Consider the following 27,636-nt stretch of genomic DNA (forward strand, 5'->3'; position numbering starts at 1 on the left):
GATGTTAAATGACACTAAATACAGACTATATAGCCTACAGAATATAGACAGAGATACCAGCTGCCCCTTCACCAGAGGCCCTGCTCCATCCGGCGGCCCTGCTCCATCCAGAGGTCCTGCTCCATCCAGAGGTCCTGCTCCATCCAGAGGTCCTGCTCCATCCGGCGCCCCTGCTCCATCCGGAGGTCCTGCTCCATCCGGCGGCCCTGCTCCATCCAGAGGTCCTGCTGCATCCGGTGGCCCTGCTCCATCCGGCGGCCCTCCTCCATCCGGTGGCCCTGCTCCATCCGGAGGTCCTGCTCCATCCGGCGGCCCTGCTCCATCCGGCGGCCCTGCTCCATCCGGCAGCCCTGCTCCATCCAGAGGTCCTGCTCCATCCGGCGGTCCTGCTCCATCCAGCGGCCCTGCTCCATCTTTCTTTCTTTTTTGTGTCATTGTCGTGTGAGCTACTGGACTAATTTGAATTTCCCTCCTAGGGATGAATAAAGTATTCTCTACTCTACTCTACTCTACTCTACTCTACTCTACTCTACCACAACATCCTTCAGTTGAGTAAATGCATACGTATGTATTCTTCAGTGACATATATGATTACAGTAGCATCTCTAGTAGCAAATAAACTCACTTGCCCAATTTTATGATGTTGATATGACGCTTCAGATACATGTTTCATAGATTCTTCATATGCTCTTGTAAAAACAGATTTTTCTGAATTCCACTGTCATATAGTACTACATATCCAGTACAGTGTGTTGGCTGTTTAGTACATCATGTACAGAAACAAAGTGGATCAGAATTATAACTTGTACAAGGCCGATGCCACTGGTGATAAATGGCCACATATTGTATGTTATGTTTAGTGATTTCTGTGATCAGCTCTTTTCAACACTGATTACATCATCTCTTCGCTGCTTTGAGGCAATTGAATAATAAATGTTTTAAATTAATTCTGCCAGATTGATATGATTATATCAGGAAAAAAGTCATATCTGATAACTGTTAACTTTGAAGTTGGTGTCGATTGCATCATGTATCACACCTCTGATTGCTGTGGTGTCATGTGACACTAATGAAAGAAGGTGTGAAGCATCTCTTAGCTAGAGACACAGCTAATGTTTGTGTGTGTGTGTGTGTGTGTGTGTGTGTGTGTGTGTGTGTGTGTGTGTGTGTGTGTCTGTGTGTCTGTCTGTCTGTCTTTATTAAAATATTTTATATTTTATTATATTCTGAGGTTTATTTTCAACAGTATTACATAATGAGGCAGCAGAAGTTCATGACATGATCTCTGAGCAGGAGGTCACACAGAAAGAAAACACCATATCACATGAAAACCAGAACAAATTCAGCATCAATACAGTACATACAGTATGATGCAGACACCAACAACACAATGGAAGTGTTGTCACAAACAAAAATTGATGTGTTGTGTTGGTGATCTGGTGGGTCACTTGTTAGAACTCATACAATGAAGGTAAAGTTTTAACCACAGCGACATGGATTCAAGTCCAACCCGTGGTCATGATGAGATGCACTTGCATAGACATACAGGATTATAATTTAAAAAATCCATGCACCTTTGTTGTTGAAGGTTCAAGGTGCATACACAGTTATAATACAGATGAGTAAGAAGACGAAAATAATATTGTGTGCTTCTAAATATGGGAATTTGCACTTAGCATTTCTCTCATGTAGCATAACACAAACCTTCTTGGTTACTACTGTAAGAGTCAGAATGTTATTTATTATACAAGACAGTATTTATGCCATTTAAACAGTCTCTTCACAGCAAAGTCTTGATTGTTGCCAAAGACACAACCAAACATAATATTTGAACTGTCACAAACGAATGATTATTCACTTTCATTGGGCTGAGCATCAGAAAGTTGTAGAGGTCAAGAGTTTATCTGAAAAAGTGTAACTGTTTTCTTTGTTTGATCATTTGTTGTATGTTGGTGTGCAGAGGTTGCATCAACTTGTTTTTATTTCTCCTCACATTTGATTCCATTGATGTCCCCATCGGGTCTTTGCAGAGGCAGGTGTGAAAACAGAGGTGCATAGTTATTAACTGTGTTGGTCCAGAGGCAACAGTCTTAGTAACAGAAAGTACATGTATTTGTTTGTGCTATGACAAAAGTTAACACTGCTTATTGTTCTGATTTAATTAACACTCATGGGGACCCAACAATGCTGTGTATTGATATATGATGTAAGACAGTCAAGCATCTTGCTGGTATGATGAAACTTTCTGAGAAGTCTGAACTTTGAAGACAATACGAAAACTGTTCAGACATAAAAATATATAAAAAATATGTGCCCATATATGGCCAATGTTATAAACAGCATTCTAGTTCTATAAAGAACGGGGTCATAATATAAGGCATAATTTTAATTTATTTCCAGGACTGGCCATTTTTTCATTAGTTTGATGTTGTAAGGGTAAATTCGTAAAATTAACCTGGAAAAGTAGATTTTTAATGAGTTTTGAGTCATTTCAGTCTGTATGACAATTAATTTTGCCTTTTCAAAGGGCTATGATAGGCACTAAGTTACTGCCAGATCTTAACAATGTCTATGAAGGTACTGAACCAGCCTTCAACATTGAATAAAACCTGCAATTACTGATTTTTGTCCACTTGAGGGCAGTGGAGAGATGTTATTGTATATGTTTATACAGGTATATTAAAGGGATAGTTCAACATTTTGGCAAATTGGCCCATTGCCATAATCGCTATAGTCATAGCATGTAGGTTCATTACCTTTAATTGTAGGTGTAAGCTATTTTCAGTACGGCGGAGCGCAGCAGCTAGCTGCTCAGAGCTACACTATGGAGGCTAACGGAATTTCTTGGTTTCCCTCATTAAACTCATCAAATTCAACATCCCAAAACTCCACAGCGCTTTTGTAGACAAGTTGTGACCTGCACAACCACAACGCTATGAGATAATGACGGAACGATACGAAATGGAGCCGTTTTCGAGGTAAATACAGGGTAAATACGGAGACTGCTTGCTGAAAAACTGTCCCTGAACGCCACGCGCATCAGCGGTTTTGTATGAATTTACCTCGAAAACGGCTCCGTTTCGTATCGTTCCGTCATTATCTCATAGCGTGGTGGTTGTGCAGGTCACAACTTGTCTACAAAAGCGCTGTGGAGTTTTGGGATGTTGAATTTGATGAGTTTAATGAGGGAAACCAAGAAATTCCGTTAGCCTCCATAGTGTAGCTCTGAGCAGCCAGCTGCTGCGCTCCGCCGTACTGAAAATAGCTTACACCTACAATTAAAGGTAATGAACCTACTGCTATGACTATAGCGATTATGGCAATGGGCCAATTTGCCAAAATGTTGAACTATCCCTTTAACATTACTATGTTGAACTTGTTTTACATCTTCTATAATGTCTCATAGTCATTCTCTCCGCTCTGTTTGTGTTCACCTGTCAGTTCAGAAATATATTGTCCCTCAAAAGGAGATTTAATCTGCAGTTTGTCGAACAAAAAACAAACTTTTTTTTTTTACTCCAAAATAATGATTTTTTAATTCTTTATTTCAATTGATTTACTATCCTTTAAAATCAAACATACATTGTAGTCCATATGATCAATGCACTCATTGAACTTTCACAGATTATCCAGAGCTTCTTATCTTCACTTGTAACTGTAATATCAAATGTACTTTTGATTTTTAAACAAATTGGGGTTGTGGTTAATATACAATCTCCTTTTATAATATAATCATGTAAAAATTGTTATGTAGATGCTACACGCTGCCTGTTCACTGTAAGTTGGCCTCACAGGAGTTGGTCTTCAGTATCTGTAATGTCACAATAATTCTAGTAGCCTTTTTAAACCAGGGGTAGAAAAGGGCATAGATGATGGGGTTTAGACAGGAATTTAGATACATCAGAAATATCATGAAGACCTCGGTTGAAGAGCCAATCAAGATGTTGTGACCTGTGAGAGTGACACAGTAATATGGGCAGTAACACATCAGAAACACAACTATAAGGATACCGAGTGTCTTTGCTGCTTTCAACTCAGATTTGCTAACTTTCACAACTGTTAAGTGCTTTACAGATGCAACATGGGACTTCATGACACGAGCCTGATAGACAGCCACCACAGATACTCTCATATACAGAACTATGATGACTGAAATGGGAAAAATGAAACCGACAACCAGGTCAACAGCTCCTGTGATGATGAACACACATTCCCCAGTGCAGGAATTATACCTGCCCGGCTGCCTCAGGTTATCATACAGGAGGAAAATGCTATAGACAACAGAGTAAACCCAACACAAGAGAACACATATTGTTCCAGTTCTTAGAGTGAATTTGGTGGGGTAATGCAGAGGGTCACAAATGGCTATGTAACGGTCAACAGATATGAGCACCATGCTTGTTGCAGATGAAGAGATAATGATGACAGGGAACAGGTAATACACCGCACACATTAGGTCACCCAGCATCCAGCAGGTCGCTGTCATGAGTATGTCGACTGGCATCACCAAGACGCCTACAAAGAAATCTGAGACAGCCAGGGAGAGGAGGAGGAAGTTGGTCGGGGTGTGAAGCTGCCTGCAGTGAGAAAATATTATCACTGTCATGCTCACACCAGTTGAGCTATGCACAAAACATCAACATATCAATACCAGTTCTTTGCATAATCCAAAATATAAATCCTCTTGTGAACAACGCCAATATTGTGTGAGTAGTATGTGCCTGAAATGGAAGATGGAGATGATGACCAGCAGGTTGAGAGCTGCAGTGAGCACAGAGATGACTGAGAGCAGAACGTAAAGAAACACAGAGTAAGGAGGCTCTGGCTTCCGGCAGGAGGAGTTGAGGAGTTGTGGAAAGCAGAGTTCAGCTCCGTCCATGGCTGAGCTGCTGAACTCTGGCAGTTTTCTAAACAAACCTCCACTTGTCTCTTGTTGTGTTCGCCAACCCCACCTCTTGGCCTTCCTCCTCCTCTTCCTCACACAACTTACCCCCACCTCTCCGAACTCATTAAAACAAAACCCTCAATTGCAACTTTGCAACTTCCAACATAAATTAAAGGTACCATAAGTCTGCGTGGGTTCAGGGTGGAGGTATCTGTACACAACATAACATAGACCTGGTCACTGACCAGGTAAGATTTCTTTAAGGTTTCAAGCCTTGGACCTTTGAGTTTAGCACTCAGAGTGATACTGATCTCATAGTAGACAGTATCTACTTTGTGTCATCAACCACCCCAATCAATTCCTCGTGGTTCCACTGCCATCAATAAAAGGAACGATTTAAAGACGAACTATGCATGATTTATAGCTTAACTATGCTACATTTTTACCTTAATTAAACAGCTTTGAAGTAGAGTTATTAACGGGTCAGGTCGGCCCGACAATCCTGACCGGGGCTGGGTTCAGGCCGAAAAAATATGCAAGTGACTCGGTTCAGGTCGGGCCTCGGACTTCCTTTTTTTTCCCCAACATAAAACGCATTTATGGTGTATATTTTATGTTGTTTCTTGTGAGCCATTACTGTTCACGTGTAAGTCTCGTATATGAACAGAACGATGGAAATGCCGACAATACTCCACAGCTGGCAGCTGTGCACCAGCGACATGTGCACTGCTTGAGGGAAAAAAATGCCAATTCTATCTCCGATCTCCACAAAGCCGCAACCTGTAACCCAAATTTTATGAGTTGCCCCTGCTGCCCACTGACCAAAGGGCAAATGTACAGAAGTACATTAAGTTCCCCCTGATAGCTGCATGGCACAGCTATTTTATTATGTGCTTCAGATACCGTACATGTTTCATAGATTCTTCATATGCTCTTGTAAAAAGAGATTTTTCTGTATTTCACTGTCATATAGTACTACATATCCAGTACAGTGTATTCGCTGTTTAGTACATAGTACAGAAACAAAGTGGATCAGAATAGAAGAAGAAGGCCCGATGCCACTGGTGAGTGGCCACATGTTATGTTTAGTGATTTCTGTCATCAGCTCTTTTCAACACTGATGACATCATCTCTTCGCTGCTTTGAGGCAATTGAATAATAAATGTTTTAAATTAATTCTGCCAGATTGTTTTGATTATATCAGGAAAAAAGTCATATCTGATAACTGTTAACGTTGAAGTTGGTGTCGATTGCATCATGTATCACACCTCTGATTGCTGTGGTGTCATGTGACACTAATGAAAGAAGGTGTGAAGCATCTCTAAGCTAGAGACACAGCTAATGTTTGTGTGTGTGTGTGTGTGTGTGTGTGTGTGTGTGTGTGTGTGTGTCTGTCTTGATTAAAATACTATTTTATTATATTCTGAGGTTTATTTTCAACAGTATTACATAATGAGGCAGCAGAAGTTTATGACATGATCTCTGAGCAGGAGGTCACACAGAAAGAAAACACCATATCACATGAAAACCCGAACAAATTCAGATGCACTTGCATGGACATACAGGATTATAAAAAAAAAAAATCCATGCACATGTGTTGTTGAAGGTTCAAGGTGCATACACAGTTATAATACAGATGAATAAGAAGATGAAAATAATCTTGTGTGCTTCTAAATATGGGAATTTGCACTTTAAAACATGCATCATAGCATTTCTCTCACGTAGCATAACACAAACCTTCTTGGTTACTACTGTAACGAATGATTATTCACTTTCATTGGGCTGAGCATCAGAAAGTTGTAGAAGTCAAGAGTTTATCTGAAAAAGTGTAATTGTTTTCTTTGTTTGATCATTTGTTGTATGTTGGTGTGCAGAGGTTGCATCAACTTGTTTTTGTTTTTATTTCTTCTCACCTTTGATTGCATTGATGTCCCCATCAGGTCTTTGTAGAGGCAGGTGTGAAAACACAGGTGCTTAGTTATTAACTGTGTTGGTCCAGAGGCAACAGTCTTAGTAACAGAAAGTACATGTATTTGTTTGTGCTATGACAAAAGTTAACACTGCTTATTGTTCTGATTTAATTAACACTCGTGGGGACTCAATAATGCTGTGTATTGATATATGATATGATGTAAGACAGTCAAGCATATTGCTGGTATGATGAAACTTTCTCAGAAGTCTGAACTTTGAAGACAATAAAACATTTACAACAGAGGAATGAGTCAAGTCATCAGGCCCTTCCTTAACCTCTGAACTAATGAATTTAGAAAAGAAATGAAGTTGCTTCTCTGACTCTCTGAGCTCTGAATGATAATATGTATTATGTAATTAGGCCCAATCTTATTTCTTAGTCATACGCCTTCCCCTTCCTTTTCAAAATGAGACACCACTACTGTACCATGGCACACCATCTATGCATCATGATACACTGATATCAAACAAGCAGTATAAGAAGTTCAACTACTTCACTACTGCTGGACTTTATTTAAATGTAATTTAAATGTATTTAAATAATCTGTATGAGACATAAAAATGCATACAAACATGTGCCCATATATGATGTTGGTACATGTAAATGTTACAAACAGCACTCTAGTGATAATTTTCAGGGCTGACCTTTTTACAAGTTAGATGTTGTAAGGGTACATTCTTAAAATCAACCTGGAAAAAGTTGATTTTTGGGTCTTTAGTCTGTATGACAAATAATCTTGCTATTGTGGTCAATATACCACACTATTTCAAAGGTGTATATGATTTTATGATTTTCTGTAGGCACTGTATGTTACAGAGACAGTTGGTGCATTTCTCGAAACAATTAGTACTAACTGCAAAACCTAGTTGATAACCTGAAAAAGCATGTCAATTGCTCAAAATAAAAAACAAATAAAATGGGAAGTTACATATGTCTGAAGTGGTATGTCTGAGATGACCTAAACATTTTGATGAAAAACAGTTGTTATAAACTAAACATTGCAATGAGATGGCATTTTGTATGGATGCTATTAATAATCCTGTTCTTCTCTGGGAACAGGATAGCAGACTCTTAACCAGAGTACAAGTACCATGAATCCTACATATTGGGGCTTTAATTAGACAGCTGCACCAGCTACATAGCAATAGCATTTTTAAAAATACCTCCTTTTAAATGAATGATTTTTTTTTTTTTTAATTCATACTTCTTCACAGGCCTGTAAAGATTTTGCTCTGACTCCCCTCCCCTACCCTGTTGCACCTGGATGAACAAGCGATCTAACCAGCCAAAATAACCAAAAACACATGTGGGGCGTGGAAGGCCACTAACGCCTCACTTGCTGCCATTGTTTAGCAGATCTAGCAGTAAGTGCTTCAATGAACATGTCAATCAGTATCTTTGTGTGGGTAGGCAGCAGAGGAACATGATATGACCACCTGTTTCTGTGGTCACATTCAGCTGTGCACACCTGTCATGTGGATCATTGTGGTGGAGCCATCAAAGACGACAGACACTGTGTATGTAGTTGGAGGCCGATATCTTAGCGGTCACACCGTGGCGTTCGGCATCAGCACTTCATCGTTCAGCTTCATCACAGACACAATGTGGAGGAGCAAATACACAGTGATTATGGACTCAACACATGTGCAGTGCTAAGATCAGTTTTAGCCCAGAGAATCATAGAGTAGAGTTTTGCAATCTGCCCTCCAGTGGTTAAATGTAGGCAATACACTGCTTTGTATGGTGCAACTTGAGATTCATTTCTCAAACATGATGAAATAACTTAAGGTGTTGGAGACACATGCCTATGGACAGTGGACAGTGATGTGAATTGAAGGCATTCATATTTTTTGGGAATGTTGATGGTGAACAATGGTCGTGGTTTTCAACAGTTTTGCAGTACGTGTGATGTTGTACCGCATTTGAAGCAGATTTGACTTGCATTACTCTGAATAATTCCCCTCAATTTTCTTTGCTCTCTAAGCAGTGGTAGAGGGTCCAGTTACCACAAGGGCCTGTTTTTACTTGAATCAGCCCAAAATGTCAAATGATCATTTTAGTGAACATCCCAGAAAAATAAAATAATAAGTAAAATATTTCCATGTTTTTTTTTTTGTTTTGTTTTTTACCCTGTGGATGTGATGTACGGATGTTTCAAGTGGCTTCCTCTCTGTCAATTTACATGTTTATTTTCCAGCAGGGTGAAGTCATTCTCATCCTTATTGGGGCCCTTTGTCTTCCCAAACTGTCTCCTGGTGCAGAACATACAAGCTCACAACTACACTGTAATTACTATTAATTACAAGCTGGCAGTGTCAGGTGTCACACGAGTCAACTCCTCATCATGAAGGTAACAATTAATAATAATATGCATCTTAGAGAATGCTGTATTTAATTAAAATCAAACATTAAAGTCACACAGAGTATCCAACTCCACATGTTTTGTTTTTTTTGGTCCAGAATTCAAAGTATCAATTCTATCTTTAATGTTTATATATAAAACATCCAATTGTTCAGTTCACAATAAAAGAGAGACAAACACACAAAGCAACAGGTGGCCATTGTCGTTCAGTGTTTTCTGCACACCATTGTTTGGGCTCAGGTTTGAGAGCCTGGGCCGACTGTCTACTCCTGATCCTCAGCTCAAAGAATTTCCTGTCGGATCCTCAGTTGTCTCCTTTGTTGAGGCCTTGCCCAGATTTTCCTGATGAACCCACAGCAACAACAAGTTGATACCAGGCAGCTTTAAATTATACTTTTAAGATGTCATCTAGAGGTCATTTTGGGTTGTGTACAAAACAGCAGGAAAATATAACTCTAATATTAACATTATAAATGTAATTGTTCATATTGTATAGCACATTTTGTAGCAAAGTTACAAGGCGCTTGAACAGATAAGAACAAATAAATATTGAAAAACAGAACAACAACAAAACCAAAGAAAGAGTCAAATCCAGTTACCCATTGTTTTTAGGAATAATAAGATGTGGCATGAATAAGCCATAGTTTTGGTATGGAGGCTGGTGCACACCTAGAAAACGTAGGTAGACAGGTGCATGAGATTTGAGTAAACAAGGAAAAAAGGGTTTCCCGCACACTGTCCAATCACTTGAAAAAAAACTTTATTGTAGGAAAAACAACTTTTCGAATGAATAAGCCCAACAAATAACAAAATAAAATGTAAAATAGGCGCACCAACTACATGCAAAGGCCTTTTTATAAGTCAGTTATGGTGGTCCTCCAATTACTTATCTTTGTTTACAGTTGGGGTTGATGCTTATGTAACATTATGTATCAGGCCGAGGTGTCTATGTACAGTATGAATTGTATATCTATCTGTCTATATCTAAGTGAAATGCAAATAAGTAGAGGTGTATGGATAAATAGATAATTGTTTGCATCCTGAATATCGTTATAGAAAAAGAGTTGCAACTGTATGAAACTACCTCGGATATTTTAATGTGTCCAGATCATCAGTGACTCCCCTCTCTCTCTCTCTCTACAGTATGCTGGTGTCACAGGAGTCGGGCTGAAGGATCTTAAATGTGACAATGAGCTTGACAGACTTGACAAACCAGGGGTAACAAAAAGCGTAGATCACCGGGTTCAGACAGGAGCTAAAATAAAACAGCCAGATCTCTATGGGCACTGACAGGACACCAAACCACAGTTCCTCCCCTACGAGAGAGGAACAGTAATATGGGCAGAGGCAGGTCAGAAACACCACGACAACAACTCCCAGAGTCCTCGCTGCTTTCATCTCAGATTTCCTCGCAAACAAAGTCTGGGAACAGTGATGTGCAATATGACTGCGCATGGCACGAGCCTGAGTCACAGCCACCACAAATATCCTCATGTACAGAACTATGATGACAGTGACAGGACCAACAAAGGTCAGAATAACATCAACCAGTCCTGCGATGTAGCTGATGACAATCACACACTCTCCGATGCAGGAGTTATACCTGCCCGGCTGTGTGAAGTTCTCCTTCATCACCAAACTGTTGTACAGCAGAGAGCAGAGCCAACACAGACACGTACAGACTGAGACTCCTCTCACTGTCACTATGTTGGGATAATGCAGAGGGTCACAAATGGCCACGTAGCGGTCGACAGATATCAACACCATGGTTCCTACGGAGGCCGAGGTGATGATGTAATCTAAAACACCGTACAGGGTGCACATGCGGTGGCTGAGGAACCAGCAGCCGTCTGAGAGGAGGATCTGAAAGGACATGAGGAGGCCCACGAAGAAATCTGACACAGCCAGAGAGAGGAGGAGGAGGTTGGTGGGAGTGTGGAGCTGCCTGCATTGAAAGAGGAGCATCATGGGTATTACTGTCTCTACATTATCATATATAACAGATATGATCCACAGGTAAAGTTTAAAAAGTAGAAATCAACACTGAAATGTACATCCAGCAGATAAAACCACATCAAAACACACACACCCAAAGGTTCTAAACAACTGCACTTGATGAAATAACTGTTTGTGTCTACTTGAAGTGGGAGATGGAGATGATGACCAGCAGGTTGAGAGCTGCAGTGAGCAGAGCGATGGACGACAGCACAGTGTAAACCAGCACAGTCTCAGTGTCGGAGCGCCTCTGCTTCCTACAGGAGGAGTTGAGCAGTTGTGGAAAGCAGAGCTCAGTCTCCTCCATCGTCAGAGAAAGATCCCGCTGAGCTGCTGCTGCTCTCTGACCAAACCTCTCACTCATACAGACCATTTATCTCTTTCCTCAACCTCATCCACCTGTGTTGTGACTGATATAGTGACAATCATCAGAGTGATTGTGATTGAAATCATGAAAGAGAGATGATTTCCTTACTTTGATCATGATATGGTACTAATTATTTTCTAATTCTAATTAATTCTTTTTTAGTTTAATGTTTTTTACTTCTTATATTTATTTCATGAACTGCAGCACTTTCTGTCGAGCCGAAGCTGTCTCTTGTTTTATGTGTATGTGTCTTTTTAAATGTCCTGTTTCTGATTTGATTGTTCGTTTTCTGTTGCTTGTTTAACTCTCGACTGCAAAACTAGTTTACCCTTGGGTATCAATAAAGTAACCTGAACCTGAACCTGAACCTAATTCAATTTGCTTATTTTTATTTCCAGATTTAAAGCAATACTCAAGAACTTTGATTTTTGGTTGAGTTTGGCGGCGCCAGTGGACCAAAGCGGTAGTGTTTTGCCTGAAGGAAGACCCCATTTCCCATGAGCACCAGCGCATAGCGTCGTAAACATCCTTGCGTCCAACAACTCGGTGCTGATCTTCCTATTCTGTGATTTTACAATCAGTATCTCCTCGTTCATGGTGTCAACGGGATGAAACGGTGTCTGAAAACCTCTGACCTGTTGACTTCAGGCCGACCTCTGGCCATTACAACGTTTTCAAGGTGTAGTGCAGGAAATATGATCCACCGTAAACACGGTGTATTTTATTTTGAAAATTAACTGGGTGTTTTGTTTTGTATTTTTGTTTTGTATTTTGTACACGATTTCCTGTCCGCACGAGTTTATGCGCCGTGCTCCGGCGTCCGGCAACAATAGAAGCTCATGTGTTACAGAGGGATACCGGATGCCGGAGCCGCAGCCGGTGGAAGCACACATTGACTAGAATAGAAATCGGCTCCGCAGCCATTCCGCATTCAGTGGAATATTATATGAATATATGAATATTAGGCTATATGAAGGTTGAAAAGTTACTTAGTGTTGGTTTAACAAGCCACATTTGTAAAATGCCACTGAATAAACTTAAGTAAAATAAATTTGACTTTCTGTCTATCTGACATTTTATATAATTTTTTCTCATAATCTTGAATTTTAATTTTGTTGTCTTTATTTAGGATACATTTCTAGACTTTTAGTTCTCATAATTTTGACCTTTTATCACATAATCATGGCTTTTTCACTATTGATTATGACTTGTCATGTAAATATTTTTCATTAAGTTCTGTTTAGTCCTGTGTGATTTGTTTTCACTTGCACAGTTGGGCTTCCACATTTACAATTAGAATCTTGTGCATAGAAACACTTTGGGAGTAGATGAGATACAGCAGCAGACGGTTCCAGGGTGCCATTCCGAACGTTTACTTTAATGTGTTGGAATGCCGGCCCTTAATTATTTATGGAAAAGGGGTGCCATTCCGAACTTGAAAAAAGTCCACCATTACTGGATACACAAATTGCAGCGAAGGCTTTGGTAGTATAGTGGTTAGAGCAGTGATTTTCAACCACTGTGCCGCGGCACACTAGTGTGCCGTGAGCTTTCGCCAGGTGTGCCGTGGAAAATTACCAAATTTACTTAATTGATCCAAACTAGCGATGCACATTTTGATTTTTTTTTTTCAGACCGATAACCGACGCTCATAGGCGGTTATAACCGTTAATGAGTGAGATTCAGCACTCCACTGAGCCGACCGGCCAGTCTCATTTTGTTTGTTTTTTATTTTAATAACACACGCGCGCTGCTCCCGCTGTGCTGCGTCTCATCCACGCCAGAACAGCAGAGCGCTCCTCTGCTCGTCTGTGCAGCTGCAGGTGAGTGACGGGGGAGCTGGCTGAGAGCCCCTCCTTTTTATTTTAGGGGCACCGTCCTTATTCGTATTCACTCGGTTTTCCACACACACACACACACACACACACACACACACACACACACACGTAAACATGTGTCTCGTGTGCATACGCAACGGTCAAATAGCCTATGTATAGACGGACGCGCAACAACTTATTAATCATCATTTAATTATTTTATTTTGAAAATTGACCGGATTCTCTCGCCTTTTCTGTGCCAGACTTCCTGTCTGGTACGACCTGGTCTACCCAGCTTGACGGCGCTCTCGCATGAAGAATAGAACTGAACCGATCTGAAGCGCTGCAGCTGCGCACACTGCGCTCCAGAGCGCGAGATGTGCGACCAGGCAGAGTTGCAGGTTGCACTCAGAGTTTGTTCTGACTTTCTATCACAGGGAGTGCACAACATAAGTTTAAGTCATCTCATGTTTGCTGTGAAATATGGCTGAAGGCACGAGTGGAAGTGTGCACGTGTTGACAAGCTCGCATGAGTTGATTGACAGCTAGAAAAAAAAAGGCTTTGTTGAGCATCTGTGTCTGCAATAGTGACTGTCTGGCAGAGTTGGCTAATAAAATAGGACTTTTTTTTAATGTCAATGAGTGTAGTGGCATAAGCCTGCACAGTGACCATTACTGAGTCAGAACAAACTAACTACACTGTAAGAGACAAAATTTGTATTATATTTACTGTATTAGGCTGCACTGTGTCATTTTCTAACATTTTTGGTTAGTGGTGTGCCGCGGGATTTTTTTAATGAACAAAGTGTGCCGTGGCTCAAAAAAGGTTGAAAAACACTGGGTTAGAGCATCCGCCTCTGGCGTGGGAGATCAGGGTTTAACTCCTGGAGGAGTTGCATATTAGCAGAGACTTTCTTGGCCTCTACCTGATCTTTTTACTAAACTTAACCAACTCCTTTCTACATTGCCTAAACCCAACCAGCACAGAGCAAGGACATTTATTTTTCAGCAGGAGCGCCGCGGCTGCATCAGACTCGCACCTGGGTGAAACTTTGGAGGGGGGGGGCAGTCCCCGCGGTGCGATCGTGTCAAGCCGGGCAGGAAGTCAAACGACGAGAGAATCCGGTCAATTTTCAAAATAAAACACATTCGGAACAGCGGCCCCTCGGAAGGAATTTTCGGACTGGCAGACCATCGGAATGGCGGTCCTTCGGAATGGGGGTCGCCCCCCGCAGCAGACTGTTTATTCAATTCAATTCAATTAAATTTATTTAAAGTGGGACAATGCAAGTTCATGAACGAAACAAAATCGTAAACCAGCCGGATTGTAGCCACAGGCTAATTTCCATCCGCTGTCCCATACATAGATGTTCCCTGGTACAAAAAAATACAATAAATAAAAACAAAAGCATGTTATATGTTAAATGTTATTCAAAACATATACTCATAGATAATCCCACTATTGTTCTCTGCTGTGACTCAACATGGTTGTTGTTATTTCGGCAATTACTCTCAGTAGGTCACATGCAAAACGTACACCAACCAAATATGCAAAATTTTACTACAAGCATGCAATATAGTACTCTTTATTTGGGATCTTAGTAAACCAGGCCCTAAGAATGAACAATGACGGAAGCACATATATGACCTTGTGTTTTTGTTTATACTTTACATTTACACTTTCTGGGTTTTGCTTTAAAAAGGTCTAGTACCGAAACGTCGCATAATAAATTCTGCAAGTTGGCCATGTGTGCGGGAACTCTTCTTTTTCCACTTTCTGGGTTTAAAAATTCTCTCACTGAACAAACATATTTATCTTATCTCAGCCTCTCTACAATACGTTGGCCTCACGGGAGCCAGGCTTCAGAATCTGCAGAGTCACAACCAGTCTGATAACTTTTCTAAACCAGGGGTAGAACAAGGCGTAGATTATGGGGTTTAGAAAGGAGTTAGAATAGAACAAATACAATGCAAAAGATAAAGATGAATTATTGAGTAAGTTGTCTCCTGCAATAGAGACACCATAATATGGACAGAAACACATTAAAAACACACCTACAAGAACACCAAGAGTCCTGGCTGCTTTCAGCTCAGATTTCTTTGTGGTTAGAGTCACTGAGCTCTGCAGTGTGACAGCTGTGATGTGAGAGCGCATGGCACGAGCCTGAGACACAGCCACCACAAACACTCTCATGTACAGAACTACGATGACGGTGATGGGAAAAATAAAGGTCAGAACAAGGTCAACAGCTCCTGCTGTAAAGTCAATGACAATCACACATTCTCCATAACATGAAGTGTATCTGTCTGGATGAGTCAAGTTGTCCTTCACAATGATACTGTTGTAGAAAACAGAGCAGAGCCAACACAGACAAACACAGAGTTTAACTCTTCTCACAGTGACTCTGCTGGTGTAATGCAGAGGGTCACAAATAGCTACATAACGGTCGACTGATATCAGCACCATGACTCCTATTGATGTGGAGGTAACAACGAAGCCAACAAAGTCATACAGAGAACACATCAGATCACCAAGAAACCAGCAGGCTGTGTTTAGAAAGATTTTAACTGGAAGCAGCAGGAGGCCGACGAGAAAGTCTGAGACAGCCAGAGAGAGGAGGAGGATGTTAGTGGGTGTGTGGAGCTGCCTGGAGGAAGAAAATGAAAATATCTGTCACCAAACAAGGCCTCATATCTCTGTGACAAAGCAATATAAGATGTTTCAATGTCATGTGATCTGCAACAAGAATAATTTCAGTTAGAGAAAGTGTAAGCTATTTATAAACAATTTAAAACCAGCAGCAACATAGAATATAAATCTTATGCACTACAAAGTCATAGATAATTCTCCTGGTAAGATTACAGAAGCTGTTTTCAAAGTTTAAACATCACAGGTGCATGGGTTTTTCTGCCTGAAATGGGAGATTGAGATGATGACCAGCAGGTTGAGAGCTACAGTGAGTACAGAGATGGAGGGAAGTGCAATGTGAAGGATCACAGCTTCAAGCGAAGCAGATGCAGGCTTCCTGCAGGAGGTGTTGAGGAGATGTGGAAAGCAGAGCTCTGTTCCATCCTCAGCCTCCATCCTCAGAGAGCTGCAGCTCTGACAACTCTGTCAACAAAACACGGTCATATAATGCTGGACTCTGTCACTCCCTTTCCTATTCCTCTCTGCCCATTCTCTCCTCACGGACTAATGTCCCCTGGACCCTCGTCACCATTGGGTAGAGGAACAGCAAGTAATAGCCACTGCACACCTGTAGGATCCCAAAGAAATGCAGCAGAAATACACAATATACATAAACACCCTCCTATAGTCTATAGTTCAGAATACCACATTTCAGACAATCTCATTGGAACAGTCAAGCTGACATTTGGCCGGGATCAAGAGTTTGGAGGCAGATAGAGTGATGAGTGACCAGATTTTTCCCATGGTGGGTAGTGCAAAACAGTACAACCAGGACACAGATGCAACATGGATAGTGAAGGACAGCAGATTATCAAATACGGGACAATAAGAAAATTTCATGTCACGATTATTGTGGCTAAAATAATCACGATTAACGATATTATCATGATAATAAAGGGAATAGACACCTGCCGTTATCTTTTTGATTGGGACAAGCACAAAATATAGCTAGTGTGCCTAATAAAACAGTCAATTCTGGATTGTGTAGATTTGGTGCCAATTAAAAGGATTTCTGTTTTTTCACTGTTTATTTTCAAGAAGTTGGAAGTGTACCAGGATTTGATTTCGGATAAGCAGGCGATGAGGGAAGAGGATGCGAGTGTGGAGTTTCGTTTATTAGAAAGGTAGAGCTGGGTGTCATCCGCGTAGCAGTGGTAATGAATATTGAATTTACGGAAGATGGTGCCAAGGGGGAGGAGATAAGTGATGAAGAGAAGGGGCCCCAGGACAGAGCCCTGGGGTACACCTGTAGTGACTGGGGAGGGGTCAGACTTGAAGGATTTGAGCTGGATGAACTGAGTGCAGCCTGAGAGATAGGAGTGGAACCTGTGAAGGGGGGTGTGGGTGATGCCGATGGAGGAGAATCTAACGACGAGGATGGGGTGGGAGATGGTGTCAAACGCTGCACTAAGGTCAAGGAAGGTGAGGATGGAAAGTGAACCGGAATCAGCAGCAGTAAGAAGATCGTTGATTTTTATGAGTGCAGTTTCAGCACTGTGGTGGGGGCAGAAACCAGATTGGAAAGGGTCATAGAGGAAGTTTTGTATTAAGTGTGTATGTAATTGGGTGGCGACTACTTTTTCAAGGATTTTGGATATGAAAGGTATAAATTAGAGATGGGTGGAGATTATTGTAATTGTTGGGGTCTGAGCCAGGTTTTTTCAAGATAGGGGTGATAGCTGCAGTTTTTATTTGAGGGATGAGGGAACAGTTCCAGTGGTGAGTGAAGAGTGAATGATGGCAGATATGAGAGGAAGCACAGAGGGGAGGCATGATTTGACCAGGATGGTGGGGTGGGGGTCAAGCTGACAGGTAGAGGGTTTGGATTTCCAGATGAGGTCATAGATTTGAAAGTCATCAGGGAGTTGGAAACTAGAAAAGTGCTGACAGAGTGACAGAGGTGCTGGTGAGAGGAGAGGAAGTGCAGGTGAGGGGAAAGGAAGTGAGCCTAGTGTTGGTGAAGTCACTGTGGGGCTTGGGGGCGGTAGAAAGTGGCAATGATGGTGGGAGTGGGTCCAGGGAGTGTAAATGCAAGATGTTCAAATTAGGAGAAGGCAGGCAGAGACAGTGGTAAGACTTTCCACTTCTTGTGGTGAATAACTGCAATACAACTGGCTACGGGGGTGGGAGAGGTAAGTAAAGTCCGGTGAGGAAAAGTCATTGGGTTGTTGCAGGTTAGCTAACACGTGTAACCCTAGCCATTTTGTAAACAAAAATAAGAGAAAAACACGTCAACGTTTTATGGAAAAGAACGTGCTCGACCGTTGGGAGCTACGTGCTTAAGAAATACAACTTAAACCACCCCTTTTGAATTGAAATTAAAGTAATTAATATGAAACAATGGCGGAGCTCGTTGCTTGTGCACCTACCACGGAAACAGCAATGTCCAACTGCTGCTACTCCCCGGGGTGCACGACCCTAATCCACAGGGGTGATGCATTTAATTGCCATAGGAAAAACAAGTTTTTGTGTTGTGTGATGAGTTTTTATGGCAAGTGGAATCAAATGGGCTCTTTGGACAGCTCCACTACTTCCTGAACGTAATGCTGCTCCTTTGTTTCCTGTCTTACATTATTGGGCAAATTGATTAATCCAGGTGTGTCTGAGTAGTCACAATGGTCAGACACACCTGGATTAATCAGGTTGTCCAATAGTGTTCAGCTTGGGTGATGAATGAATCAACCTCTGAGTCCTCAGCCTCTGCTTCCTCGACGGAAGGCATGTCAGTGGGATTGAGGAGATCCTTGAAGTATTCCTTCCACCGCCCGACGATATCCCCAGTCGAGGTCAACAGCTCCCCTCCTCCACTGTAAACAGTGTTGGCGGAGCACTGCTTCCCCCTCCTGAGGCGTCAGATGGTTTGCCAGAATTTCCTCGAGGCCGACCGGTAGTCCTCCTCCATGGCCTCCCCGAACTTTTCCCAGACCCGAGTTTTTGCTTCCGCGACCGCCTGGGCTGCCGTCCGCTTGGCCTGCCGGTACCCATCAGCTGCCTCGGGAGTCCCCCGAGCTAGCCAGGCTCGATAGGACTCCTTCTTCAGCTTGACGGCATCCCTTACTTCCGGTGTCCACCACCGGGTTCAGGGATTGCCGCCGCGACAGGCACCGGAGACCTTACGGCCACAGCTCCGGACGGCCTCGTCAACAATGGAAGTGGAGAACATGGTCCATTCGGACTCAATGTCTCCGGCCTCCTTCGGAATCCGGTCAAAGCTCTCCCGGAGGTGGGAGTTGAAGACCTCCCTGACAGGGGATTCTGCCAGACGTTCCCAGCAGACCCTCACGATACGCTTGGGTCTGCCAAGTCTGACCAGCTTCCTCCCCTGCCAGCGGATCCAACTCACCACCAGGTGGTGATCAGTTGACAGCTCAGCCCCTCTCTTCACCCGAGTGTCCAAGACATACGGCCGGAGATCAGATGACACGACTACAAAGTCGATCATTGACCTCCGGCCTAGGGTGTCCTGGTGCCACGTGCACTGATGGACACCCTTATGCCTGAACATGGTGTTCGTTATGGACAAACTGTGGCTAGCACAGAAGTCCAATAACAAAAACACAGCTCGGGTTCAGATCGGGGAGGCCGTTCCTCCCAATCACACCTCTCCAGGTAACACTGTCACTGCCCACGTGGGCATTGAAGTCCCCCAGCAGAACGATGGAGTCCCCGGTTGGAGCACCTTCCAGGGCCTCCAGGAAGGCCGGGTACTCTGCACTGCCGTTCGTCCCGTGGGCAGAGACCCGGCCACCAGGCGCTCGCCTGCGAGCCCCGACCCCAGGCCTGGCTCCAGGGTGGGGCCCCGTCGACGCCGATTCGGGCAACGTGAACGTCCTCGATATTACCCTATGTCTCCCAGTCGATGACTTTTCCTAAAAGTGTGTTCTACATCATCCTATGCATTTTCATGATTCTAGTATAAAAGAGAACGAAAAAAATTGTGATTTTACCTAGAACCGCCAAGAGGTCATTTTGACCTCCATTCATTCTAATGCAAAAATGGTAAATGGACTGCATTTATATAGCCATATATATTATATAGCCAGCCAGACACACAGCTCAAAACACTTTATAGTAATGCTTCACATTCATATACACACACATACTTTACAAAAAATAACAATAGTTGTTGCTAGGCAACCAATATAGACGACTCTTTATTTTTCTATTTTTCGAACAGTGTGTGCTTATAAAAATGTATAAAATTGATTTTCCAATCATTGCAATCTGTGCTAAATAATGTCCATTTAGTCACTCAGTTTGTCAGTTAGTTAGTTATACAGTTAGTTATTTAGTTAATTATTCATTTTGACCTCATCCCACAACACAACAGGAGTTGAGATATTAGAAAGTTGTCAAACAAATAAACAGTGTCAAACAGATAGCAAATGAACATTACTCATAAACATTTAACATAACAATGGCAGTTCCTTGCTCTCATGAGAAATGGACATGAATTCAGAAATTTGTAACAATTTTGAAAATTTTTATATACACACACTGTTCGAAAAATAGAAAATTAATGAGTCGTCTATATTGGTTGCCTAGCAACAACTATTGTTATTTTTTGTAAAGTATGTGTGTGTATATGAATGTGAAGCATTACTATAAAGTGTTTTGAGTTGTGTGTCTGGCTGCTTATATAATGTATATGGCTATATAAATGCAGTCCATTTACCATTTTTGCATTAGAATGAATGGAGGTCAAAATGACCTCTTGGCGGTTCTAGGAGTACATGGAATGTTGGCGGTTCTAGTGTTAAGAAGGCCAGATAATAAAAGTGAGTTTTAAGAAGTTATTTAAAAGAGGACACTGAGTCTGCCTGCATGAGATCCCCAGGCAGGGCATTCCAGAGCCGAGGGGCCCGGGCAGCGAAAGCCAAAGTGTGTGCGTGACCAAGCGCACCAGCCAAGTGTGGAGAAATGGGACAGGCCCTTACATTCTCTGAAGGCTTAAGTGTGACAACTGTTTGATTCTTGTTTTACCAACAACATTTACTTTCTCACAGATAATCTTCCACATTTGTTCTTTGCTGTAACTCAACAAGGTTGTTGTAATTTAGGCAATTACTCTCAGTAGGTCACATACAAAATGTACACCAATCAAACATTTTACCACAAGCATGCAATATAGTTCTCTTTATTTGGGATCTTAGTAATTCAGGCCCTAAGAATGAACAATGACAGAAACAAGTCGGGAACTTGGTGTTTTTATTTATATATTTTACATTTACACTTTCTGGGTTTAATAATCCCCTCGCTGAACTACATGAACATATTCATTACTTTTTCCACAGAGCAGGTGTCATCTCAATCTATCCACAGCCTCTCTACAGTACGTTGGCCTCACAGGAGCCAGGCTGCAGAATCTGCAGAGTCACAACCAGTCTGACAACTTTTCTAAACCAGGGGTAGAACAAGGCATAGATTATAGGGTTTAGACAGGAGTTAAAATAGAAGAGATACAATACAAAAGATGAAGATGAATTATTGAGTAAATTGTCTCCTACAAGAAAGACACCATAATATGGGCAGAAACACACTAGAAACACAACTACAAGAACACCAAGAGTCCTGGCTGCTTTCAGCTCAGATTTCTTTGTGGTTAGAGTCACTGAGCTCTGCAGTGTGACAGCTGTGATGTGAGAGCGCATGGCACGAGCCTGAGACACAGCCACCACAAACACTCTCATGTACAGAACTACAATGATGGTGATAGGGAGAATAAAGGTCACAACAAGGTCAACAGTTCCTGCTGTAAAGTCAACGACAATCACACATTCTCCATAACATGAAGTGTGTCTGTTTGGTTGAGTCAGATCATCCTTTAAGATAAGACTGTTGTAGAAAACAGAGCAGAGCCAACACAGACAAACACAGAGTTTAACTCTCCTCTCAGTGACTCTGCTGGTGTAATGCAGAGGGTCACAAATAGCTACATAACGGTCGACTGATATCAGCACCATGTCTCCTACTGATGTGGAGGTAACAACAAAGCAAACAAAGTCATACAGAGAACACATCAGATCACCAAGAAACCAGCAGGATGATTTTCGTAGGATTTCTCCTGGCATCAACAACAGGCCGACGAGAAAGTCTGAGACAGCCAGAGAGAGGAGGAGGATGTTAGTGGGTGTGTGGAGCTGCCTGGAGAAGAAGAGAAAAATATCCGTAATCAAACAAGGCCTCATATCTCTGTGACCAAACAATTTAAGCTGTTTAAATATGTGGTCTGATCTGCAACAAGAATAATTTCAGTAAGACAAAGTGTAAGCAATTTAAAATGTGCTCATGAATTACTATTATGAAATACTCTATTCGACATACAGTAGAATATTCACGTTTTGATCTGTCAACATTTTTTAAATGAGCAGATGGAAAATGTTTATTTAAGAAGGGTAGGCAAAATAAGCTGAAGGTTCAGCCTACACCTTTTAGGTCAAAGTACAATTGTTTTGTTTTGTATAAGGAAAGAAAAATATGAATCATTGTTTGTTTATTTATTTTTAAAATTATGCGTATATAATTTTGTTCTTTGTACTTATTCTACACAATAAACCCACAAAACTAAACTAAACTAAACTAAACTGACAACAATTTTAAACCAGCAGCAACATATACATTTCGTGCCAAGGCTCAACAAGTTCATAGATAATTCTACTGGTAAGATTACAGAAGCTGTTTTCAAAGTTCAAACATCATAGGTACAGGTGAGAAGTTTTTCTGCCTGAAATGGGAGATTGAGATGATGACCAGCAGGTTGAGAGCTACAGTGAGTACAGAGATGGAGGAAAGTGCAATGTGAAGGATCACAGCTTCAGGCCAAGGAGATGCAGGCTTCCTACAGGAGGTGTTGAGGAGATGTGGAAAGCAGAACTCTGCTCCATCCTCAGCCTCCATCCTCAGAGAGCTGCAGCTCTGACAACTCTCTCAACAAACCTCTGTCATATAATGCCGGACTCTGACTCTCTGTCTCTCCCTTTCCTATCCCTCTCTGCTCATTATCTCCCTATGGACTAATGCTCCCTGGACCATCTGCACCATTAGGTAGAGGAACAGCAAGAATAGCCACAGCACACCTGTAGTATCCCAAAGAAATGCACAAGAAATATTGTTGACCATATTTGTCCAGAAAGACACATAAACACCCCCCTATGTAGTCTATGGCAGTTCATAGCGTGCCACATTTCAGACAATCTCAGAAGCACTGAAACAGTCAAGCTGAGAGATACTTATCAAGGCATACAGAGTAATGAGTGACCAGATTTTTCCCATGTCGTGTTGTGCAAAACAGTACAACCAGGAAACAGATGCAACATGGATAGTGTCAAGTGGGACTGAGATCCCAGGACTTGGCCACTTATAACAGCATGAACTGTGCTCTTGAAATCAATGTAATCATTCTAAGAACACAGAGGTTTGTTATATGAAATGAGTGATTGCTTGCTTTAGAAGTAACGATTGTTATAATCAACAATAGTAATAACCGTAACAACACTAAATTGAGAAATGTATGACGTAGTGTCTCATAGGGGTGTAACGGTATGGGATTTTGCAGTACGGTACGGTGACTGTGTTAGTACAGTATACCACGGTATTTCACGGTGACGGTATTTTATTTTTTTTAAGATTTTTTTTGGTACTAGGGGCCATGAAATAACCAACAAAACAGACAAGTATCATTCTTAGAAGAAAACTGCTTTATTTAAGCAAAATGTGTGTGTGACTGTCTGTAAATCACCAGACAATTATTCAACTGAAACCAATATTATGGTCATGATCCAAGAAGAATTCTTTTTACAGGTAAACAACCAACAGTTGGAGGTGTCACTCGACTGCCATAAACATTTTAAACCTGAGAGCTCTGTACAGGTGAATAAATAAGCAATAGTCAGACTCAGGATCAGGAACATACATAAACGTAAACCTGGGGGGCTACAGGCCAAAAGCTACTGTACATTACACAACAGTAAAACATGAAATAACACCCCTTAAACCTGAGACTGAGCCCCATTAGGCTATTAAAGAACTGCACTGTACACATTAACTGTAGCAAAATAAGAATAGGACCTAATGTAAGATAACTGTTACACACACAGAAACCAATCATGAGCATATTAGGGCAGATTGTGATGCAAGAGGGACAGCATGTTGACCTTGTCTACTGTGAGTCGTGACCTTAGGTGAGAGAGGATGTGCCCGCTGGTGCTAAATGCCCTCTCAGATGGTACACTTGTGGCGTGAATGCATAAGAATTTCTTTGCTACATTAGCTAAAAGTGGAAACTGATTTTTGTTGGAATTCCACCACTCCAGGGGATCATCATCTGTATTGAGGGGTTGCAGGGACAGGTATAGGTTTATTTCCATTGTCACCCTCTGCTCTGGGCTCTGGGATGCTGGCATGAATCCACTTGCAGCAGGATTGTCATCCTGTCTTGCTGCTTGTGTGGTGGTGATGTGCTTCAGGATTCCAGAAAGTGTTTTCATGCTGGCTCGTCTCTCACTGCTTGAAGACCCTGCCGTGTCCATAGGAGCTTCTCCTGGTGCAGGCTCTGGAGATGTAACAATAAAATTCACAATCATAAATTATTTGTTGAAAATTTATTGTTTTAATTGTACTAACTGATTTGATTGTGTTTTTGGCATTGGGACATACCTGGTGGTGCAGCTGTGAGAGGAATGAGCTTCATGGCCTCTTCAATGCAGATCCTCTTTGTGTCTTCAACATTGGCAGAGAACCTAGCCTGGAATCTTGGATCGAGGAAACAACAGAGATCCATGATTCGCAGATGATTTTCTGAATACCGTGCTTCCGAGTCATTTTTGATTGCCAGCTTCATTTGTTTGGTGAGAGCAGAATCTTCATCACAATCTAACAGGATCTCTGTGGTGATGTGGTCCATGACAGGTTTCAGAGCTGATATGGTGACCCTTTTTTCTGAGGCAAGGGCATCTGTGAAGTCATGAAGGGGGGAAAAGACCTGGCAGATGTCCTCCATGGCATTTATGTTTGCACTACTGGGCATGAGATGGCGTGAGTTCCTGTCTGCAGTCAAAACAGAGGAGACAGCCTCCTTCTGCTCCAGGAATCTTGACAGCATTTCAAAGGTGGAGCCCCACCTGGTTACCACATCATGGATCAGAGAATGGCTACATTGGCTAGTAGTGCCCCCCAGCCCCAGGTCTTTCTGCTTTTGCTTGTTTCTTTTTCCAACTTCGCGAAAAGGCTTCAACCTTTCTGCAGGACCTGACTGCATCCTCCACTCTCCGGATTTTCATGGTCTTATTAATGGCCAAGTTGAGGTTATGGCCAAAGCAGCTTAACCACTCCACAGGGCTCTCTTCAAACGCCTTCTTCATGTTGGAGCCACTATCTGTTGTGAAGCAGACAATGTTTTCCATCTTAATGTTCCAAGCACTGAGCAAATTCTCTACCATCTCAATAATATTGGCATGTGTGTGGTCTTCAGGAAAGTACATGGTTTCTAAGCAGTGAGCCATCAGCTTCCATTCCGAGTAGAGGTAATGGATGGTAAAACTAATGTATGGTTCACCGCCTCCACAGCTGCTGGTCCACAGGTCTGTGGTCGCTGCAAACCACACCCCATCTGACACCTTCTCTTGCACACTTGCTCGTAATTCGTTGTAAATTTTCTCAATTTCTTTATTGCCAAAGTGAACTCTACTTGGTACATTGTACTGTGGGGCCACTTTCTTCATCAGGGCTAGGAATCCAGGTTTTTCGACCACTTGGAAAGGTAACATATCTTTTGCTATAAAATATGCCACAGCTTGATTGAGTTCAATTGCCTTCTTTGATTTTGGATCCCACTTCTCACCCTTGGCAAAAGGCTCTTGGATTTTGGTCTGACTCGCTGACATCCTACTCGTAGTAGCTCTATCCGCCTCCTAATAGAAAAACAAAACAGTTGAATTAGTATATTTTAAAAGAACATTTTTCCACACAAGAGATCAAAAAAATTAAGTACATGCTTTATGTAAAGTAATACAACTTACATTTGGTTTATGCTTAAGTGTCAGCTATGTAATTATTAATATTCAGTCATTAAAGTCTCTCTCTACATATAATAGCCTACACACACAGAGACACACACACACACATACAGTATATATATATATATATTTATATTACACACACACACACACACACACACACACACACACACACACACACACACACACACACACACACACACACACACACACACACAGCCTCTATTATGCATCTCTCAGTGCATCTATCTATTATAGTCCATCTTTCTCTCTCTCCTTCTTTCCTTCAATCTCTCTCTTTCTTTCGTCTTTTTTTTTCTTTGGCATGACGTCACTGCCATGCGCCAAACAAACAACTAATCTACAAGTGAACAAAGCGTTGCAAAGCGATGTAGTGATGCCTTGTAAATCTGCATATTCTGTAGACAACAAGACCATGCCGTTCACGGAGAATGACAGCGACGTACAACAACAATAACCATGCTCTTTGAATGAAACATGGTAGACCGGCCACAGTGGGATTTATAATGATTCATCTTACCTGCTTGGACTTGAGCTGTGCATATTCTTTTTCATGCCACTCGCGGAGATGGGACATCATGTTAGATGTATTCGCCGATCTTGCAGCTACTTTTTTGTTACATAGTTTGCAAGTCGGCTCTCCGTCGTCTTTTATGGATCCATCTGGTTGTTTTGGGTAGCCAAAAAACTCCCAAACAAATGAACGGAGACGCTTGGCTGGAGGATAAAGAGGTGGTGAAGTTGGGGACACCGGGTCAACCGGGCCCGCGGGTAAATCTGCCTCTGGTTCGGAGCCTGCCATCATCATGCCATGCTTTTTTCCAGCTTCCTGGATCATGTGGGTCTCGCGTGTGTTTACCAAAACTACCTCTTTTGATTGGACTGTCACTGAACCAAAGACGCTGACCATGCAGCCCGCCCTGAACTAAATGGAATACATTTGAGCAGCACACAGGTAGGAAACGTTTTTTCAATCTACTGCTGCAGCTGTAAAATTAGATTATAATGTGGCTGACTGAGTGACAACTGACCACTGATCTTAATGTGAACGTGAAGTGAAATGTTTTATTTGTGAGTTCCCTACTCGTGTAAGTGGAGTTGCACCGGCAGCGCCGCATAATATTACAAATAATTAATTAATTACCGTCACCGTGAGCTTGGAAGTCTCACGGTATCACCACTGTGGCTTTACACCACCGCGGTATACCGAAATACGGTATACCTTTACACCCCTAGTGTCTCATACACTGGCATATAAAAGAGGAAGTGCAGTTAGACAATACAAGATGTGCAATGGCAATGTACCTAGCACTCTGTATGCAGAAGGAAAAGTTGACCATATAAAGTCATATATTAGTTAAAAGTGAGGTTAAGATATCAACATGTTAGATGGGGAACAGGCTGAGGCAGACCGAGAGGTGGAGGCCTCAAGGACTGTAACGGTGGCAGCACCTGAAACTCTGAGGAAGGGGTTAGGCAATGGAGAGATGAAGAGGAAGGATGATTGACCATATA

At 42.0% G+C, this 27,636-nt stretch overlaps 4 protein-coding genes across 6 annotated transcripts; all 4 read right to left on the bottom strand.

Moving 5' to 3' along the window:
• Positions 1 to 3,772: 3,772 nt before the first annotated feature.
• LOC146965456 (trace amine-associated receptor 7e-like) lies at positions 3,773 to 4,879 on the bottom strand. Its single transcript, XM_085766218.1, has 2 exons — positions 4,722 to 4,879; positions 3,773 to 4,577 (listed from the first exon to the last, which is right to left on the bottom strand). Exons 1-2 carry the CDS (start codon positions 4,877 to 4,879, stop codon positions 3,773 to 3,775), a joined length of 963 nt encoding a protein of 320 aa, XP_085622344.1.
• Positions 4,880 to 10,356: 5,477 nt separating this feature from the next.
• Positions 10,357 to 11,536, bottom strand: LOC146965457 (trace amine-associated receptor 13c-like). Its single transcript, XM_085765171.1, has 2 exons — positions 11,358 to 11,536; positions 10,357 to 11,164 (listed from the first exon to the last, which is right to left on the bottom strand). Exons 1-2 carry the CDS (start codon positions 11,519 to 11,521, stop codon positions 10,357 to 10,359), a joined length of 972 nt encoding a protein of 323 aa, XP_085621297.1. The 5' UTR covers positions 11,522 to 11,536.
• Positions 11,537 to 15,229: 3,693 nt separating this feature from the next.
• Positions 15,230 to 16,483, bottom strand: LOC146965458 (trace amine-associated receptor 13c-like). Of its 2 annotated transcripts, none has more exons than XM_085764524.1 (2): positions 16,408 to 16,483; positions 15,230 to 16,047 (listed from the first exon to the last, which is right to left on the bottom strand). In XM_085764524.1, exons 1-2 carry the CDS (start codon positions 16,481 to 16,483, stop codon positions 15,230 to 15,232), a joined length of 894 nt encoding a protein of 297 aa, XP_085620650.1. The 2 variants fall into 2 exon arrangements, with proteins under 2 accessions (XP_085620650.1, XP_085620649.1); XM_085764523.1 differs by having other exon boundaries at positions 15,230 to 16,046; positions 16,311 to 16,483.
• Positions 16,484 to 21,414: 4,931 nt separating this feature from the next.
• LOC146965459 (trace amine-associated receptor 13c-like) lies at positions 21,415 to 22,987 on the bottom strand. Of its 2 annotated transcripts, none has more exons than XM_085764488.1 (2): positions 22,812 to 22,987; positions 21,415 to 22,231 (listed from the first exon to the last, which is right to left on the bottom strand). In XM_085764488.1, the coding sequence occupies exons 1-2, from the start codon at positions 22,982 to 22,984 to the stop codon at positions 21,415 to 21,417; spliced, it is 990 nt and encodes a 329-aa protein (XP_085620614.1). In that variant the 5' UTR covers positions 22,985 to 22,987. The 2 variants fall into 2 exon arrangements, with proteins under 2 accessions (XP_085620614.1, XP_085620613.1); XM_085764487.1 differs by having other exon boundaries at positions 22,908 to 22,984.
• Positions 22,988 to 27,636: the final 4,649 nt, after the last annotated feature.

The sequence above is a fragment of the Trachurus japonicus genome, chromosome 21 (assembly GCF_045865225.1).
Source record: "Trachurus japonicus isolate A0001 chromosome 21, Traja_1.0".
Classification (NCBI taxonomy): Eukaryota; Metazoa; Chordata; class Actinopteri; order Carangiformes; family Carangidae; genus Trachurus; species Trachurus japonicus.

Bases quoted from the DNA above. Each gene is read 5' to 3' on its own strand.
- LOC146965456 (XM_085766218.1), bottom strand. From the start codon at position 4,879: ATGGACGGAGCTGAACTCTGCTTTCCACAACTCCTCAACTCCTCCTGC. The intron at 4,578-4,721 runs GCACATACTACT...TTCTCACTGCAG, and splicing joins ATCTCCATCTTCCATTTCAG to GCAGCTTCACACCCCGACCA.
- LOC146965457 (XM_085765171.1), bottom strand. From the start codon at position 11,521: ATGGAGGAGACTGAGCTCTGCTTTCCACAACTGCTCAACTCCTCCTGT. The intron at 11,165-11,357 runs GTAGACACAAAC...CTTTCAATGCAG, and splicing joins ATCTCCATCTCCCACTTCAA to GCAGCTCCACACTCCCACCA.
- LOC146965458 (XM_085764523.1), bottom strand. From the start codon at position 16,483: ATGGAGGCTGAGGATGGAACAGAGCTCTGCTTTCCACATCTCCTCAAC. The intron at 16,047-16,310 runs GCAGAAAAACCC...TTCTTCCTCCAG, and splicing joins ATCTCAATCTCCCATTTCAG to GCAGCTCCACACACCCACTA.
- LOC146965459 (XM_085764488.1), bottom strand. From the start codon at position 22,984: ATGGAGGCTGAGGATGGAGCAGAGTTCTGCTTTCCACATCTCCTCAAC. The intron at 22,232-22,811 runs GCAGAAAAACTT...CTTCTTCTCCAG, and splicing joins ATCTCAATCTCCCATTTCAG to GCAGCTCCACACACCCACTA.